General features: G+C 41.6%; 1 protein-coding gene across 1 annotated transcript in view; it reads left to right on the top strand.

The window, feature by feature from the left end:
• Window positions 1–18982, top strand: part of RYR3 (ryanodine receptor 3) — a 354804-nt gene that overhangs the window by 89431 nt on the left and 246391 nt on the right. Inside the window, exons 12-13 of the mRNA XM_021695474.2 lie at window positions 9592–9765; window positions 13493–13614. Coding sequence (XP_021551149.1) covers window positions 9592–9765; window positions 13493–13614 — 296 coding nt within the window. The remainder of the gene's footprint in view (window positions 1–9591; window positions 9766–13492; window positions 13615–18982) is intronic.

Raw genomic sequence — 18982 nt, 5'->3', positions numbered from 1 at the left:
ATGAACTTCCTACCCTAAATTCTTCTCAAACATCACCTCCCATCTGCTTCTCTTTAAATGGTATTTTGGCTCCTTGACTTCATTCTGGTTTTCTGAGCACATCTCCTTTATGTTCCCTTCACTTTTGTTTTTTAAGATTCCCAGCAAAAGAAAGATTTTAAGTACAAACGTGGATCTGTGTAGTAAAACATTTTGGCCTCCGCCAAGTGGTTTACAGCAGTGTAACTTGCTAAAAGAATTGGTGAAACATCTTTAAAAAAAAAAAAAAAAGAATTGGTGAAACAAAGCAACAAAAAAATCCGAAGAACAGAGACAAGCTAGATCACATTCTTCCCTAAGAGCCAACTTGGACATGGGGTGCTGCGGGCGACAGCAAGTGTGGGAGGGCGAAAAAGAGATGGGAAAAAAAAAGAAATGACTCCTTCTGGCTAGTGACCAAGTAAATTCCTTTCTAAGAATGTTAGCTTGGCTTTTTCTTTCTTCGAGTGCTCTACCACGATCCCTCAGCCCCCTCTAGACCTGGGGCCCTGGGGTGGATCCATGACTTTGTGGCCACTACTAGTTCAGAAAGGGGCTTATCTGGTTACAACAGGCATTCATGTGGACTTCCAGGCGGCTGGCAGCATCCTGTTCCAGGCGGACTCTTCCATTCCATTCCTTTCTTGGCTCAGCCTTGTGGAGGATGGCTAAGCGCTTACCGAGGCCACTGGGGACAGCCAGAAGAACTCAGAACACCACAGAGAGTCCTTCCACTTGGCACAGCTCCTGGCCTGTGAGCACGCTTGCCCTCCAAAGGCCCATTGCTTAGCTCCCCAGGTCCTTCCATCTCTATGCACGTGGAAGCAAGCAGCCGATGGCTGGAAGTCACCGAGGTACCGTGGGGACGGCCGGCATAGCAGGGCTGGAGGTAAAAGTCACCCATGAGTCATATTGTCCTATGCACTTGGCAATGTTGTTACATTTCACTGGAGTCACTACGTTAGAGGTTTTAAATAACTCTCAGGGCCGCAGTACTCGGCCCAGCTACGTTCATTTCAGTGGGTGAGGAACTGAAGTCAAAATGACCTAGGCTCCTCGGCAGGCCAAGAAATGGCTGTGTTCCCCCCCAGGAAATCGGGGCTTCCTTAGGACATTGTGTGGGCGGAGCATCTGACATCTTAGAATGTGAAGCTACACCGAAAGCAAGAATGTATGGAGAACACATTGCTCTGCCATACACAGTCCAAAGAGCTCTTGGGAGAAGAACGCTAGAAATGCCTTGAGTGCTCTGGGGCCCCAGATTCCTCCCTAGTAAATGTATGTTTACCTTGCTGGGTGCCGGCTTTCCTCCTTAAATGCCCACTCCAGTGTGCTCACCCTTACCGGGGAGTAGTGAGGTTCCCCAGCAGGAGGAGACTTTTGGCTCTGCTTTTCAACAGCGGGAGGGTGCTGAGTCATCTAGCCAGTGCTTGCCTGTTACATGTGTTACAGGATGGAGCAGATGGCTGACAGTAGTCGGAGATACCATTTCGGGATCTGGGTGGTGGCACAGGGGTTAGGGGATCCCAACGGGAAGGCTGGGAGGTAGAGATACTGTGTCTTTAGTGCCTCTGTCAGTGGCATTAGGGGGGGTATTCACCTGATCCTCTCTGTATGTTGGGGAATCTAGAACACAGTAAAAGAGACTCCCAGGAGGGGCACTCTTGGGGCTCGTGTGTTCAGGGCAGCACTGGGTTGCCTGGGCTGTGAGTCATTTGGCACTGATGGGCTTCCCACTGCATGTCCCTGTCTGGCTGCATTAGTCAGCAACAGCTATGACTTCTAAACTGGGGCCATGAGACAGCTGCAGGTGCATGTTAACATCCTTAGCAGGCTGCCCTTACGAAGAAGCGGCAGGTACACTGTGAATCTTGTACACGTGGATCGGACAAGGGTGTGACTGAGCCTTCATGAAAGGGGGTCAGAACTCACACCTGCGGCAGTCGTGGGCCTGGCCTGGCTCAGATGAAATCAAACCAAGGTCTTTGAGCAAGTATGGGAAGCAGGTAGAATAATGAGCAGGGAGTGACCTTGGTCAGTTTTTATCCCTCTCCTTCAGCAGGGTGATCCAAACCAAACTGGAGGTCTGGGATGTCTTGTTGCCTCTGAACTATAGCATCACACCTTATTCCTTTAAACCTAAGTGGTATTTGATAGAGTGTGGCTTCCAGGTCACCTAGATCTGCCCTTGACTCCCATCTGCTCTCTCTGAGACCTTGAACACAGCTCTTAATCTGGTTGCCCCTCATTTGAAATCTGTCATAAAATGTTAAGATCTGACCTCTGCCTACCCTTCCATTCTCTCTATATCACTTGCTCACAGTTGCCTTGAGCTCTGGCTTACTAAATATTTATCAGCCCTTAAACATGTTCTTTTTTCTCATTGCTCAACCTGTGCCTAGAATGCCTTTTACCCCTCCTAAACACCCGCACTCACGAACTCCTGCTCATCCTTCCAGACTAGTGTCAGATGCCCTTTACAAGAGGAGGGCTCTTCCGTGGGCCTCCAGTAGGCCCCTGTCTATGTTTCTGTAACAGCCATCACTCACTGGACCGGGAGCCCTTAGATGACAAGGACCACACATGCCGCCTTTTGGTATCCCAGCACCTGGCATAATGTGTAGCAGGTGATAAGTGTGGAAATTGCTCAAGGGATATAAGAATGTGGTCATACATTAAACCAGCCTCAAATCCATTTCATTTTAACCCCCATCATCATCATAGAAGTATCCTGTCATCATTGTGTAATCATTTTGGATCTTTATCTGCCTATCAGCATTCAAGGAGACAGATTCATTATTTTGAACATCGAAGTCAGATTTCTATGAACTTGATTTCACATCATTTTCACATTGTCTTGACATTGCAAGGCCATTCCCCAAGGATTGTCAGATAATGTGATTTAGTATTGCCATGCCAGAGTAAATATCATCTAGATGTCATGTTTCCACATCAGTTTACAGTGCTGAATTCCTTTCAGGGAAGAGTGAATTAGTGATGTTAAATCAAGACTTATCACGTGTAACCATTTATTTTATAGCTGTTTTTCATGACTATTCTGTAAGTCTTGAATAGTCGAGATAGAATCTCAAAGTTTGCCTATTTTATTGCAGAAGGATGTAGAGCTATCATTGTTCCCAGTGAGAGGAAATTTTTCCACAGTGTATAAAAATGTTACATTCAGTTGAGTCAACAATTATCAAATATCTAGTGTGCGCTAAGCACTGTGCTCTTGGCCAAACATGACTTCCCTGCCTTTTAAAAGCTGTGCACTGCTCTCTCTGCTGTGCATGAAAAGCATCTCTGTAGACTGGCCTCATGTGCCCTTTAACCTTAGCAGCTCCTGGCAGTCAGAATCAAGATGGCAGCTGGACTCATGGGATATCCCTTAGGAAAACACTGGCTCTGTTTGTGCCAGCCCCCTGGCTTGCTCCGCTTCCTCACTGAGTTCTCAGCCAGGGAAGGAGATGGATACAGAGGAAAGAGGGAAAAGGGAGAGGAGAAAACAACTACCTCAAGATTCAAACATCTAGAGACAATAGTTTTATTTCATTTCTACACAGTATTTTTTATTGTTTTATCTTCCAAATTTTTAACTTCTAGTTAACATACAGTGTAATGTTGGTTTCAGGAGTATAATTTAGTGATTCATCACTTACAAATAACACCCAGTGCTCATCATAATAAGTGCCCCTCTTAATACCCATCCCACATCTAGCCCATCCCCCATCCACGTCCCTCCATCAACCCTCAGTTTATTCTCTATGGTTTGCCTCCCCCTCTCTCCCTCTTTTTTTTTTTTTTTTTTTTTGCCCTTCCCACACATTCATCTGTTTTGTTTCCTAAATGCCACATGCGAGTGAAATCATATGGTATTTTTCTTTCTCTGACTTATTTCATTTAGCATGATACCATCTAGCTCTGTCCATATCACTGCAAATGGCAAGATTTCATTCTTTTTGATGGCTGAGTAATATCCCATTGTGTGTGCATATATATTGCATACACACACACACACACACACACCACCTCTTCTTTATCCATATCTGAAGTCCTCTTTTCCTGGACTCTTTCTATAGTTGGGCTATTGTTGATAATGTTGCTATAAACATTGGGGTGCATGTGCCCCTTCAAATGTATATGTTTGTACCCTTTGGGTAAATACCTACTAGTGCAATTGCTCGGTCATAGGGTAGTTCTATTTTTAACTTTCTGAGGAACCTCCATACTGTTCTCTAGAGTGGTTGTACCAACTTGCATTCCCACCAACAGTGTAAGAGGGTTCCCCTTTCTCTTCATCCTCACCAACACCTGTTGTTTCCTGTGTTGTTAATTTTAGCCATTCTGAAGTCTACACAGTATTTTTAAAATTTAAATCAATGATTCTCAAGTCTGTATTGTTCAAAGTGGACCAAATAGAGAAACAGTCAAGGAAAACCATGGGCTTTGAAGTAAAAGAAGCCTGAGTGAGAATCCTGGCTCGGCCATTTGCTGGTCAGCCTTAATCTGTCTTTTTTTCCAAAAAATAGGGATGAAGAAGTGTGCCTTGAAGGGTGGTTGTGCGGATTCAGTGAGACCAGGAAGACGACCTGGGAGTGTGTCTCCTTATCCATGAAATGGCAGTAGCGCTGCCTACCTCATCCCGATGGTGTAGGAATTGAAGGAGAAAGATGGAGGGAAGAGCCCGCTGGAGAAGTGCGCCTTCCCTAATGCAGATGAGTCTGGTCCCCCAGCACACAGCGAATAGCAGGGGGGTTTCCTTGGCCTCCCACCCAGCCAGGATCCTCGCAATGTCCTGCAGTGTGTGATCTATTTAAGAACATTCTAAGACCTCCTATTCTAGATTAGAAATTTAGAAAAGGACTATATATGTGGAGAAGTAAACCCAAAGGTTGTTTCTCAAGGTTTCTGCAGATACACCTAGGAAGGGGCAGACTAACCAGGCATTTCTTGATGGCTTACCCCAGCATCCATGAATGGGTCTCATTTTCCCCCTGAAACATTTTTGGGTGCTTACAGTGTGTTGGAAAGGTACTTTGCTGTCCTCTGTGGACACAGGCAGTTTCAATATGTCAAATAACAGATTTCATTCTAATTAATAAACATGAATTAGGAGGGTCTCCGTTCCAGATATGCTAGGTACTGATGGCATAGCTTAAAAATCAGCTGTCTCTAGCCTTGTTTCTTTTCAATCTATAATTCACACTGCTGCTGGAACAATTATTCTAAGATGCAGCCCTGTGTTAGCCCCCTGCTTAAAATTCTCAGGGGCTTTCCATTGCCAACGCTAGCTTTTCCCAAGAGGTATTCCAAACGATAATTTTATGAGTTGTTTTTTTTTAGAAAAAGCAATTTGGCTGCACTTGCTGCGTTATGCAGAATTCAACAGGTTTTATTTTTTTCTGTTGTTTGCTTTTTATTGTAGGACTCCTAACAATCCGTCTTATATAAGCCCTAATGTTTCCTTTGACTCCTGGAAGAAGATAAAGAACTTGTCCGAAGTCCTCTTTTCCAGGAGAAAGTCTGTTAATGTTGTGAGTTTGAGAAACATGTACCTATAGTACAAAGTTCGGAGGCCTTTTTGTTCAAGTCCCTTCCTGGACTTCAAGCTTTCTCCTTGCCACACAAAGCCCGTCTTACTAGAACCAAGTCCTCTTCCCTTCTTTCCTTTCTCACTTCTCACTCCCAGCCAAGCTCACATCAAGTATCTGTCTTATATAAAATCATCCCTAACTCTCAGGCACAATGAGGTCTTCTCTCTCCCAAACTCCAGTTGCACCTTGAATGTAGACTATGTCACCTTGCTATCATTACTGGTTTATATGTATGACCCTAAAGTTTATATGAGCCCAGAGCCATTTTTTCATAAAATAGTTGCGTATGTTTTCAACCTGTCAGCCTTTTCTTCTTTATAATACCTCTTAAACAACTGAAACATTAATACAATTAATACTTTGCTAATGATAACCATTCAAAAAATTATGTTCAAATGACAAATGGGCTTTGGAATTCTATTTGATTTTGGATTCTGTTCCATTACTTAGCTACAGGACTTTGAGCAAATTACTCAAATTCTGCAAGCCTCAGTTTTATCACCTATAGAGTAAGAGAAATGAAAACAGAAGGACCATTAAAAGGTTGAGAGAAAATGTCCTTAAAGTGTCATGCATAATACATATCACTTTGTAGATCCTTGATAAATTCACTGATGGTATTGCCGTTGTAGAGTACTTAGCGAAATACTTTGCTCTAAGTAGGCACTAGAAAAACACTAGTTGCAGTTCCTTTCCTTGTCCTCCTAGAAATCTTAAATCACTCTGGAGAGCAGCAACTTAATCGTCTAAACCAGATATTTATTTAACACTTGTGATGTGGTCAGGACCATTTCATAAGTTCTCCATGGAGACAGGAGATGATGATGATTATCCTTCAATACCAAGTATCCTATTCCTCCTTAGAATCCGCTCATCATCTAACATAGAGAATGTTGACAGAGATAAACAAATTGATGTCCACAGAACAATAAAACAAAAGCAGATTATTTGCAACCTATTTTAAGCAAAGATAAGCAAATCCCAGTCTTGTCCTTGGAGAGTTTTCAGTCTGGTAGCGGACAGGAAGCATGCCAGCAAGGGAGTCCTATCATAGAAGATGGTAAAGAGCCTTGAGGGAGGAGAAGGAAGTGCTACGAGATCAGGGAAAATGCAAAGGTGGATCTGGGAAAGGCTTGATGGATGAGATGTAAAGATGCAGAGTTGAAATAAGGGATTTCTTTTTTTTTTAATGTTTTATTTATTTATTCATGAGAGTCAGAGAGAGAGAGAGGCAGAGGCAGAGGGAGAAGCAGGCTCCCCACCCAGCAGGGAGCCCGATGCGGGACTCGATCCAGGACCCCGGGATCACGACCTGAGCCGAAGGCAGACACTTAACCATCTGAGCCACCCAGGTGCCCCTGAAATAGGGGATTTCTAAGCAGAAAGTGTAATGTGGGTAAAGGCCCAGAGGAAGGGAACCTTGATATATCAAAGGAACATAGTCCAATTTGGTTAAAGCATATGGTATATATGAACTTTAGAAATGAAAATTGTATCTTCTAGGAATTGGGAGTTAATGGAAGGGAGTATTGGATTAACCCTATCATTTAGGAGGAGTCCATTTCCAGCAGTAGAGCAAGTACATATGGGGCCATATTCAAGTGAACACAGAGAAGGGAGCATTCGTGCTCAGAAGTCAGAAGATCACCAACCTGCCATGAGCCCAATCAGACTTCTCTGTCATGGACCACTCTCATTTCCTTAGTATATCCTTGGTGGTGTTTAGATTTGGGTTGAGTTGGCTTTAGTTGGTTCATCTCCATGTCTTAGTTTCTTTTGTTGTTGCTTCTATTCTTTTAAATTAGAAGTGGCCACTGCAGTGACCACCATAGAGCTTTGGGAGTGAATGCTGTTTTGTAAAAGCAAAGACACCAAGAGACAGTCCATTCTATAAACAGTCATGATCCATTGATTTCAGGCTCTAGAGAAATAGATCCTACTATTTCTCTTCTTCTGGCCAAGTCATATTTAAATAAACAAAATTGAGAAAATAAATGGAGCGTAGTCATTGATAGTTTGGGAACATGCACTATTTTAACTGTGAGCTCTTGGCATTCCGTGTCATTATTCATATTTAACAGTTGCAGTGTGTTTTCTTTTGCTGCATTGTCTATGGTTTAGAGAACAGGCTGGAGGAGAGAACTTTGGCATATTTTAAATCCTGTTACTGGCCTAAGTATCTTCAGGACTATAGATATTTCTGGAATGAAAATCAAGTATCCATTGTTCTGTGAAATCAATGCATTCTTGACCACCTGCCTCTAAAGAAGACCTAATATATCAAATTCTATTTTTCCATTGGCTTTTGTTATAAAATCAAAGATAAGTTCCTTTAGAAATGTTAATTTTGAGAAATCTCATATTTAAAAATCAAGCCAATGTTTCAACATACATTGAAAATAAGAATTTTCTTGTGAAGTATTAACATTGCCTAAGATGATCCTGTAAATGTGCACAGAATAACTAATTTTACTGTTTTGAAGGAAAATAAATCAGAGCTAAAATGAAAATATGTATTTGAACGAAAAAAATTACTTAGCTATACATATATATATATATGTATGTTTATTAAGTAATTGAAAGGCACTGGATTCTCTGTACCAGGAATCCAAAAGTAATTGAAATCTGGCCCGTGCCCTTGATTCTTTTGAAGTCTGACACAAGGAAAGTGTCCTATAAACAAGCACATTTACACTATAATATAGTGCTAAGTGCCCAGTGAAGTAATGAGAGTGTGCTGGGGAAGTACAGTGGGAGGGACTACTGTGCCCTCACAGAGAAGGGGGCATCCGAACAGGGTGTTGAAGGGTGAATAGGAGTTCAGAGCAGTGGGGAAGAACACAGTCTCTGGAGCTGGACTTCCCGGTTGAAATCTTAGCTCTTTCACAACTTCTTGGGTGACCTCAGGCAAATTGCTCATCTCTCTGTATCTTCATTTTCTCCCCTGAAAAACTGGGATAGTGTTTGCAGCTGCACCCAAAGCTGTTAGGAAGAGTTGACTCATGTAAAGAACTTAGAACACCGCCTCGCACGCAGTAAGAGCTCAGTGCACCTGCTGCTGTTCCATCATCAAGAAGGAGAGTAAAATGGTCACAGGCAGAGGGAACAGCAGGTTGCATTTTTTATTCCGTAAAAAGCTCAAAATGCTGTCCAGCTAATGGCTTTTACAAATGAGCAATTCCATGCAAGATGTAGAGGAGGAATGAAAGTGGAGTCAAACCATTCAGAGGCCCTGACTGATGAGGAGGGGACAGGGTTACCGTGCACCCTGGGTCGGCCTCCTGACTCATTCCGTGCCGGGCACCTCAGCTTGTCCCCAAACAGACACCCCGGATGCGCAGCAACTCCTTTTTCCAGACTGGAGAAAAGATGTAGTGAAATAGTAGCAATTGAAGAATGAAAGCCATTGGCTGCAACACACAAGTGAGGAGGCCATGAGAGACAGGGACACTGGTGAGTACATCTCACTTCTGGCACAGTGGCCCCTACCTGATTCACAAGTACGCTCTCTCTGCTGATTTCTGTTAAAGATGTTTATGTGATGTTAACAGACATGTTTAAAGCCTTGCATCAGTGAGTTTAGATAACCAGTAAAATTACAGAAGATACAACTTGCTGAAAATAAGTTAATTGGCCACTAAAGTGTTCATTATTATTAAAGGATCTAAGTCAGGATGAGAAAAATAGAAAATGTAACAGAGAACTATATACAGTCAGAACCAAAAAGAGACCCTACCAGCTGCCTCCTTTCCCCATGGATTTAAGTAATTATTAAAGTGGCTGAAACTTGGAATCCATTGATTTTTACGGTTAACAGCAGATAAGGGAAGCAAGCCTTTCTGAAATCCTGGCTTGGACATCATGAAGATTCTGGTAATGGATACCGGAGCTTACAAATTCTGCATAGGTGATTTGTTCTCTGTATTGCATTTCTATTTAATCAGACATGCCCATGTTTGTCTCATTTTCTGTGAAATAGGAAACCAAGGAGAAATTGGATTCCAGTCACAAGCGAGATATAGAAGGCATGGGCGTTCCAGAAATCAAGTATGGAGATTCGGTCTGCTTTGTACAACACATAGCCAGTGGTCTGTGGGTGACCTACAAAGCACAAGATGCCAAGACCTCCCGCCTTGGACCTCTGAAAAGAAAGGTGGGGGTCAGAAAGGCTGTCCGGAATTGTATTACCCTGAACTGGAAGCAACTAGGCAAGAAAAGTGATTATGAGAATTAGGCGAACATGATGTATGTTTACTTCTCACTATTTTTGCTATTCTGAAGAGTTATCCTGTGACAGATTGTACTGCCTAATTGGTTATTGTAACCCCATATTCAGAGCAAAAAAAAAAAGTTAAATACATCACAAATCTGTGAGGAGGGGGCAGAATTTGTTCAATGCACCCTAAAACCTGAACTAAATAACTTTTGGTGGTATGCTGTTTGGGGATTATTTACACCATTGCTCTCTCCATTTAAGTGGATAATTGAGTTACTGTGTGATTTTCATAATATAGAGACTAAATAGAATTGCTAGAGAAAATGCAGATTGCATGATAACAAGCCCACAGGAACCAGCATGCAGAAAGATGAGATATTGTGCGTTGATGCAATGTCCACAGAGAGCACACACCAATTTGAGTGGTCCATCCCAGCCTGCTGCAGTGGGAAACTGGCGTGGGTACACATCACATCTTTTTACCAGAAAGTTGCTATAGTAGTGTTTCTTTTGATAGGAACCAGAAAATAGATGCCAGGGGCATGATTTTCCTTGGAAAAAGCCTTACAAAACACCCATTTGGGTAGTCAAGGAACCCTAGAAGAGGGTTCTAGGAGCCATTGTACACTGTAGCTTGGGTTTAGCAGCCTAATACGGAGGTGATGGAAAGCTCAGGATGCTGGTTGTTGTAAGTAGGGAGCTTGGGAACAAACCATAAGGTGCTAGCTTGCTTTTGTGTAAAGTAAAACATACCAGGAAAGTATCCAGAAATGGGAAACTGAAATTATGAAGAGAGAGGGAAAAAAAGTAAATAACAACTACACTGACTATATGGCCCAATTCCTTACTCTACGAACAATTATCAAGGCTGGATAAAATATAAAAACAAAAAGCCCAAACCCAAAACAAAATTATTTGCAGTCAAATGCTCTACCCCTGAGCTATACCCCCTAAAACAAAATCATTTGAAGGCTTCAACAACCAGGACATCTAGGACATCCAGGACAGGAGTGCTAAAGATCCCAGATGGAAGGTGAAGGCACTAAGTGAGCCACACCCTGGTCTCCACTTGCCCTTCCGTATATTGGCTGAGTTGCAGCACCAAGGAATGGGGTCTTGTGTTAGCTTCATTGGGCTGGAGTGACAGATGAGAGATAAGGTCAGCCAGGGTTTCTGGGACTTACGGGGCCAAGGTTCTAGAGCAGAGGGAACTGTAGAAACATGAAACTGAAATTATACATGCAGTTTCCCCTTAAGCTGACCATGGGTGGGCTGTGAAGCAAGGATAGCAAACAGCATACAGTGCTTCTCTGATGGAGAAGAGCAAAGCGGAGATGTCAAAAGCATGACAATCCTAGGAAGGCCAAGGTTGGGGTTTAGGGTCCCTCAAGTTGGAACAGCCTTTGAAAATACAGTAGGCTTTCAATTAAATTCCAAAAGGGCTCTACCCCAGGAGTATGAACTACCCCTGGAAATAAGGGCAACTTAAAGATAGATGCCAAAAACCCATCTATCCTACCAGCCTATAAGAAGAAAATTAAATCCTCTGTAGAGTACAATAGTATCATCTAGAATCTCCACAATTTTCCATACCTACTAAGATAATGATGATATTTAAAAAGGTGGAATTTGTGGATCTTGGCTCCCCTCTTGGGAGGAGACACACTAAAATGACCCTGTCAAGGAGGAGAGATCCCACCTCGTGTTGCTGACTTCTCCTGCCCATCCCTGCCTTTCTCCTCCAGGACCATAGTCTGTATATTCCTTTAACTGCGGCAGTGTGCATGTGAATCTGGAAGGTCCTTTCAGAAACTCTCTAAATGATGTCATGATGTTCGACCCCTGACAGGGCTGCCCTGCTCTATTTTGTGAGGAGCAGGTTAAGTTTCTTTCTAAAAATACAAAGGATGTTCAGATCTGTGTTAAGCATTTTATAAAACAAAACAGGAACCTAGAAAAACTGATGGAAAATAGACACTGTGAAAAACCTAAAGGTAACTCACTTTAAAGGCAGGATTTTGCCATTCCCGTCGTGGGCTTTTGCTGTCTTCTCTTGAATTATGGGAATCCTCCAAGAGAAAAAGAAGTGGGCTGCAGCGATCAATAGGGCACATAATAACCATGTTCTAACAGCTGCATCCCCCCTATTTCTCCTTACTTTCTTGTTTGGCTGGCCAGTTTGAATGTGTTACCTGAACAAGCAAAATCTAAGGATTTTAGTCTTTAGGGACCCGAATACTGGGACTGGGACCAGAGCCAACCTAGTGGCAATGTATTGCCAAATCTCAGTGCACCGTTGTTAAACGGTTGCTGGGCAGTTCTCACGGAGTGGTCCTGAAACAGTTGGTGAATCCAGTACTAGGAGTATCCTTGGCTAACACTTAAGCTACAGGATGTAGATGGGATGCAAGGTCATTTGTCAAAACTGAATATAAATTTTTGCAAGCCAGTATTCTACTTCACGTGTGAACTCATTGTGTTAGGACACAGTTTCAGAAGAATAAATAATAAGGAAGAGATTTTTACATGGAAAGGAAAAGAAGTTTCTTTGAGCTAAAAATGAGAGAGCCCAAAAACCCTTTTTCTCAAGATATTTGCTGGAGCCACTTGTGGTATTTAATTGACACCACCCCAGATCCCAGGACCTACAAATGGTCTCTCTTCACTTAACTCACCTCAAGAGGAAACCATGTCAGGAACTTGAATCAGAATTTAAGTCTGACTTGAACCAGCCTCAAACCATCCCAGTTAATATCCGCATACAGTTGACCCTTTCAAGGGAAAAAATCACTAACCTCCATATTCAAAGCTGGTAACCCTTCCCAAAAATTGTATCTTGATGTCACTGGTGATCAGTACGTATACTTAGCTTTTAGATAACTGATTTGAGATCAGTAATATACTGCCCCTTATAGCAAATATTCACTGAGGACTTCCTAGATTCTAGGAAACATGCTAAGTGATTTACATGTAAATCATTTAATCCTCGAAACGACCCTAGAAGTCCATTTGATGGTGAAGTTGAACCCAAGAGAAGTTAAATAACTTACTTGAGGTCACACACCTGGGAAGTAGCAGAGTAGGACTAGAACCCACGTCAACTACTACCAGAGCCTGTGCCTTCAAATGCCCTTCTTAGCCTCCATGAGAAGCAACTACTACGTTGAGTTGCTTCCCCAGTTCTACGGTCAACAGTAGCTGTCCTTCAGGGGAGGAATCCAAGCCTGATCCCAGTAGAGAGTTTTTCTATAACTTGCTTTTCTTCCTCCATTTATCTCTGGAGGAAAAGGCTCTGAACAAAATGACTTTTCCCATTTCCAAGGGTAAGGATTTGTGTTCATTTCAAGAGAAAAATTTATTACAAAATATGTTTTCACCTTTTCAAATTGGCCATCTAAGCCTAAGGAATTTACTGTAACTCATACCACAGTGGCACATAAAATTTTACTTTCATCAAAGCACTGTGTCTCAGGAATGATTCATAGGTCAGTAATAGGGAGTACGGGCAAAATAACTTTGTTAATGTCCCATTTTCAAGTGGATACAAGGGAACTTGGTTGGGGAGAAGGAATACAAGGGATGAGGGAAATACTGCAAGAAATGTTGACTATCCAGCTATGGAGTAGCATGTAACTGGACCTGGTGTCCTTTCCTCTGTGGGTAGGTCATACTCCATCAGGAAGGCCACATGGATGACGGGTTAACCCTGCAGAGATGCCAACGCGAGGAGTCACAGGCTGCTCGGATCATCCGGAACACAACAGCCTTATTCAGCCAGTTTGTAAGGTACAGAAGCTCCTTCCTTTTATCTCTTAGTTTCTACTCTGGCCATCCAATCCCACCTACCCACCCCCTTTTAATACTAACAGTTTTCAGGAAATTATTAAACATCGGCAGAGAGTTTTACCACAGAGAGTTTGGGACTGAATCTTCTTTCTCAGGAGAAGACCTCCTATCAGCTTCACCCTTTGCCCAAGAAATGCTTAAGCCCCATTGGTGACTCAGGTTGGTGTCAGGAATACCCAAGGTCTCCTCCCAAAAATTAAGTGAAGAGCGCCTGGAGCACTTTAAGTCCCTTTTGTATTAGTGTGTGAAGAGGGGAGAAATGGATCCATACCCTTTGTGCTATTTAGAAAAGCTTTCTCCGTCATTCAGAATTGTTGCTATGGTTTTGATCCAAGTGGATTTGCATTGAAAGCCTTGGGTTACCCACCTATGGCTGGGACTTAAACGGGAAGAGTGACTGAACACCTACTTGGGTCATAATCCCCTCAATGCCTAAATAATGCTGCCAAAGCAGAACACTGTGGATTGTGTTCACCAATTATCATGAGAAATGGATTCTGTTGTAAACAGTGCAGTGTTCCAAGTCATCCTTCTTTTGTAGGAAAATATCTCTAAAGCCGAGGGGGCTTAAATTGCATGTGTGAATTTGCATGAAATGAGAAAAATTTTTTATACCTTTACTTTTCCTGTTGGAATACCGTGATCCAAGCAATGTGTGTTAGTTAGGATATAGGCTAAGATGCTGTTGCAGTTCAAGATAGATTTATTTCTCGTCTAAGTAATAGTATAGGGTAGACAAGGTCGGGCTACTGAGGCTCAGGTTCCTTCTATCTCACTGCTCTGAGATCTCCTACAGTTTCTTTCTTTCTTTCTTTCTTTATTTTATTATGTTAGTCACCATTCATTACATCATTAGTTTTTGATGTAGTGTTCCATGATTCATTGTTTGTATATAACACCCAGTGCTCCATTCAATATGTGCCCTCTTTAATGCCCATCACCAGGCTAACCCATCCCCCCACCCCCCTCTCCTACAGTTTCTTAAAGTATGTCCCTGGACCAGCACAGTAGCATCACCTGGGAACATGTTAAAAATGCACATTCTCAGGTTTCACTGAATCAGACACCTGGGAAATTGTGTTTTGATAGGCTCTTCAGTTGATGCTGAAGCATGCTAAAGTTGACAAACCATTGCCCTGGAATAGAGGTCTTACCCTTGGCCACACGTGAGATTCATCTGGAGAGCTTTTAACACCCTGATGCCTAGGTGGCATCTCATACCAATTGCATTAGAATTTCTGTGGTGGTGGGACACCTGGGTGGCTCAGTTCGTTAAGCATACAACTCTTGATTTCGGCTCAGGTCATGATCTCAGAGTCATGAGACTCAAGCTCAGCCTGGAGTCTGCTTGAGATTCTTTCCCTCTGCCCCTCCCCCTGCTCACTTGCTCTCTCTCTCTGTCTCTCAAATAAATAAATAAATCTTAAAAAAAAATTAAAAAACAGATCTCTAGAATTTCTGTGATGGGATTCAAACACCAGTGTTTTATTAAAGCTCCCCAGGGGATTCTAATATTCAACACCACTGAGACCAACTGTCCTGGTATGTTTTCTTCATCTACATGATCAAAAATAGCTTGCTAGCGTCATTTCTCAGATCTGTACTGCCAAAGAAAAGGGTGCGGGGTGGTGGGAAAAATTGGGAGTGGTGGAGGGCAAATGATTTTTTTTGTTGTTTAAAGATATGACCTAGAAGTAGATCGCTTTTTCTCGTACTCGACCAGCTAAAATCAGTCACAGGACCACACCTAGCTGCAGGGAGGTTGAGAAATATGTCTGGTTAGTAGGCTGTGTTCCCAGTATGACTCAGACCAAAATAGAGATGAGAAAGTAGACAAGGAGGTATTCCTACCACAGAATGGAACTGAGTCCTACACGTCAGCCATCCTACTACCACTGGGTTCCTGTGATCCCCAAGCAAAATGCTTCCTCCTTTCTGTGCCACATTATGTCCATACCTGCTCCCCTTCTTCGGAGAAAGTGTGTTAGAATGAATAGTTTGCTACAGGAATTAGAAGATGGCTATGTGCAAACATGACTTTTTCATGTAGTCTGGACTTTCTCCAGAACCATCACCCTAGAGGTTGGATGGCTTTATTTATTTGACTCTCGGTTCTCTGAAACCCTGCCCTTGTGCCTGTCTTAAGTCAGTGGCCCCTGCCTCATACATATACAAAAATTAATTCAAAAGGGATCAAAGACCTGAAACTATAAAAACTGGGAGAAGAAAACATAGGTTTAAATTTTTATGACCTTGAATTAGGCAGTGGTTTATTCGATACAACACCAAAAACAGAAGTAACAAAAATATATATATAAACTGGACTTGATCAAAATTAAAAACTTTTTTGCCGCAAAGGACACCATCAAGAAAGTGAAGAAACAACTTGCATGATGGGAAAGAATATTTCAAATCATATATCTGATAAGGGACTTGTATCTAGAATAAAGAACTCTTACAACTCAACCTTAAAAAGACAAATGGAACAGTTTAAAAATGGGCAAAGATCTGAATAGACATTTCTCCAAAGAAGATACACAAATGGCCAATAAGCATATGAAAAGATGGTCAATGCCGTTAGCCATGAGGAAAATGCAAATCAAAACCACAGTGAGAGACCACTTTATTTCCACTAGGATGGCTATAATTAAAGAGACTTAAGAAGAAGTGTGAGACAGGATGTGGAGAAATTGGAACCTTCATACACTTTTGGTGGGAATGTAAAATTTTGGCAGCCATTTTGGAATACCGTCTGGAAATTCCTCAAAAAGTTAAACATAGAGTTACCATATGACCCAACAGTTTCACTCCTAGGTTATATACCTAAGAGATGTGAAATATGTCTACTCAAAAACTGGTACACAGATGTTCAAAACAGCATTTATTCATAATAACCAAAAAGTGGGAACAACACAAATGACCAGCTGATGAATGGATAAATAAAATGTGCCATATTCATACAATGGAATATTACTTATCCATAAAAAGGAATGAAGTACTGATATGGGCTATTTATGGTAGGATTCTATTTAATAATATGAAATATCCAGAATAGGCAGTTCTGTAGAGACAGAGAGTAGATCAGTGGTTGCCTAGAGCTAGGGTGGTTGTAGGGGACAGGGGCAGTGACTGCTAATGGGTATGGGATTTTGGTGGAAGCTGATGAAAAAGTTCTAAAATTGATGCAATGGTTGCAAAACTATAAATATACTAAAAACCATTAAACCACTGAATTGTACCCTTTAAATAGATGATTGTGTCATATGTGAATTATATTTTAATAAAGCTATTACTTTAAAAAGTCAGTGGGAGTTACATACCTGACAGTGGGAAAATTATTTTTAAACAGCGTTATGGGTTATAATTTACATATCATAAAATCCATCCTTTTAAGTGTGCAACTCAGTGAATTTTAATAACTTTACTGAGCTGTGCAACCATCACCATGATTCACTTTTAAAGCATTTCTACCACCCCAAAAAGATCCCTTATAACTATTGCAGTATATATTAGTACCCACCCCCACCCACCCCCACCCCCCACCTTAGTCAACCAATCATCTAGCTTTGGTCTCAATACATTTACAAGTTAATTTATACAGTATATTGTATTTTGATCCTGGCTTTTCCCTTAGCATTTTTGAGGGTCCTATTCCATTTTATTGCTGAAGAGTGTATGTATATTTCATGTACATGTATACATATAGATGTATATATGTATGTATATATATGATTGTGTATATATATGTGTGTGTATATATACACATGTGCATCTATAGAGAGATCTATCTAGAGAGAGAGACAGACAGGTATAGATATGCCTCACATTCTATTTGTCAGTTGAGGAACAGTGGGTTTTTTCTCTTTTTGCTTATTGTCAGTATCGGTTCCATGGATATTTGTGTAAAAGTCTTTGGATATGTATTTTCATTTCTCTTGGATAAATACCAGGAAGTGGAATTGCAAAGTCATATGTAATTTGTCTAACATTTATATGTATTTTTTTTAAAAAAGATTTTGTTTGAGAGAGAATGAGTAAGAGAGAAAGCACAAATGGAGGGCAGGGTAGAGCGAGAGGGGGAAGCAGACTCCCTCCTGAGCGGGGAGCCCAACACAGGGCTCAATCTCAGGACCCTGGAATCATGACCCGAGCCAAAGGCAGACACTTAACCAACTGAGCCACTCAGGTGCCCCAACATTTTTATATTTTTATGATAAAATATACAAAGCATAGCATTTACCATTTCACCCAATTTTAAGTGTGCCCTTTACTGATGTTAACTAAATTCAAATTATTGTATGATCATCACCACTATCCATTTACATCATTTCAAACAGAAATTCCATACCCATTAAACAATAACTCCCCATTCTTCCCCTCCACCCCCCACCAGCCCCTGCTAAACAGTATTCAACCTTTCTATGAATTTGACTAATTTAACTGGAATCATACGAAATTTGTCTTTTTGTGCCTTATTTCACTTAAAGTCTTTAAGTTTCGCTCATATTGTAGCATGTGTCAGAATTTCATACCTTTCTAAGGTTGAATAACATTACAGTGTATGTAAAAACCACATTTTGTTTATCCATTCACCCATGACTGGACATTTAGGTATGTTTAATTTTTTGGGAAACTGAAAACCTGCTTTCCAAAGCAGATTTCCATTTTACATTCCACTCAGAAATATATAAAGTTCCAATTTCTCCACACCCTTATTGTCTGACTTGACTATAGACGTTCTAGTGGTTATGAAGTGGTATGCCAATATGGTTGTAATTTGCATTTCCAAAATGACTAATGATTTTGAATGTCTTTTCATGTGCTTATTAGCTATTCATATATCTTCTTTAGTAAAATGTAATCAAGGCTTTGCGTGTTTTTTTTAGTTGGGTGGTTTGTCTTCACACTGAAGTTTGACAGTTCTTTGTATCTTCTGGTTGCAAGTTTTTTATTGATTCATGATTTGCAGATATTTTCTCTTAGTTTGTGGCTTTTCTTCTCCTTTTTTAAAAAATTATTTATTTCTTTGAGAGAGAGAGATCCTGAGCTGGGGGGAGGGTCAGAGGGAGAAGCAGGCTCCCGGCCGAGCAGGGAGCCCGACGCGGGACTCGATCCCGGGACCCCGGGATCATGACCTGAGCCGAAGGCAGACGCTTAACCGACTGAGCCACCCAGGCGCCCCGTGACTATAGAATATCTTTTTTTTTTAATTTATTTATTTGAGAGAGAGAATGAGATAGAGAGAGAGAGAGCATGAGAGGGGGGAGGGTCAGAGGGAGAAGCAGGCTCCCCGCCGAGCAGGAAGCCC

The sequence above is a fragment of the Neomonachus schauinslandi genome, chromosome 9 (genome assembly GCF_002201575.2).
Source record: "Neomonachus schauinslandi chromosome 9, ASM220157v2, whole genome shotgun sequence".
Taxonomy (NCBI): Eukaryota; Metazoa; Chordata; class Mammalia; order Carnivora; family Phocidae; genus Neomonachus; species Neomonachus schauinslandi.
This window is presented reverse-complemented; position numbering and strand designations above follow the sequence as displayed.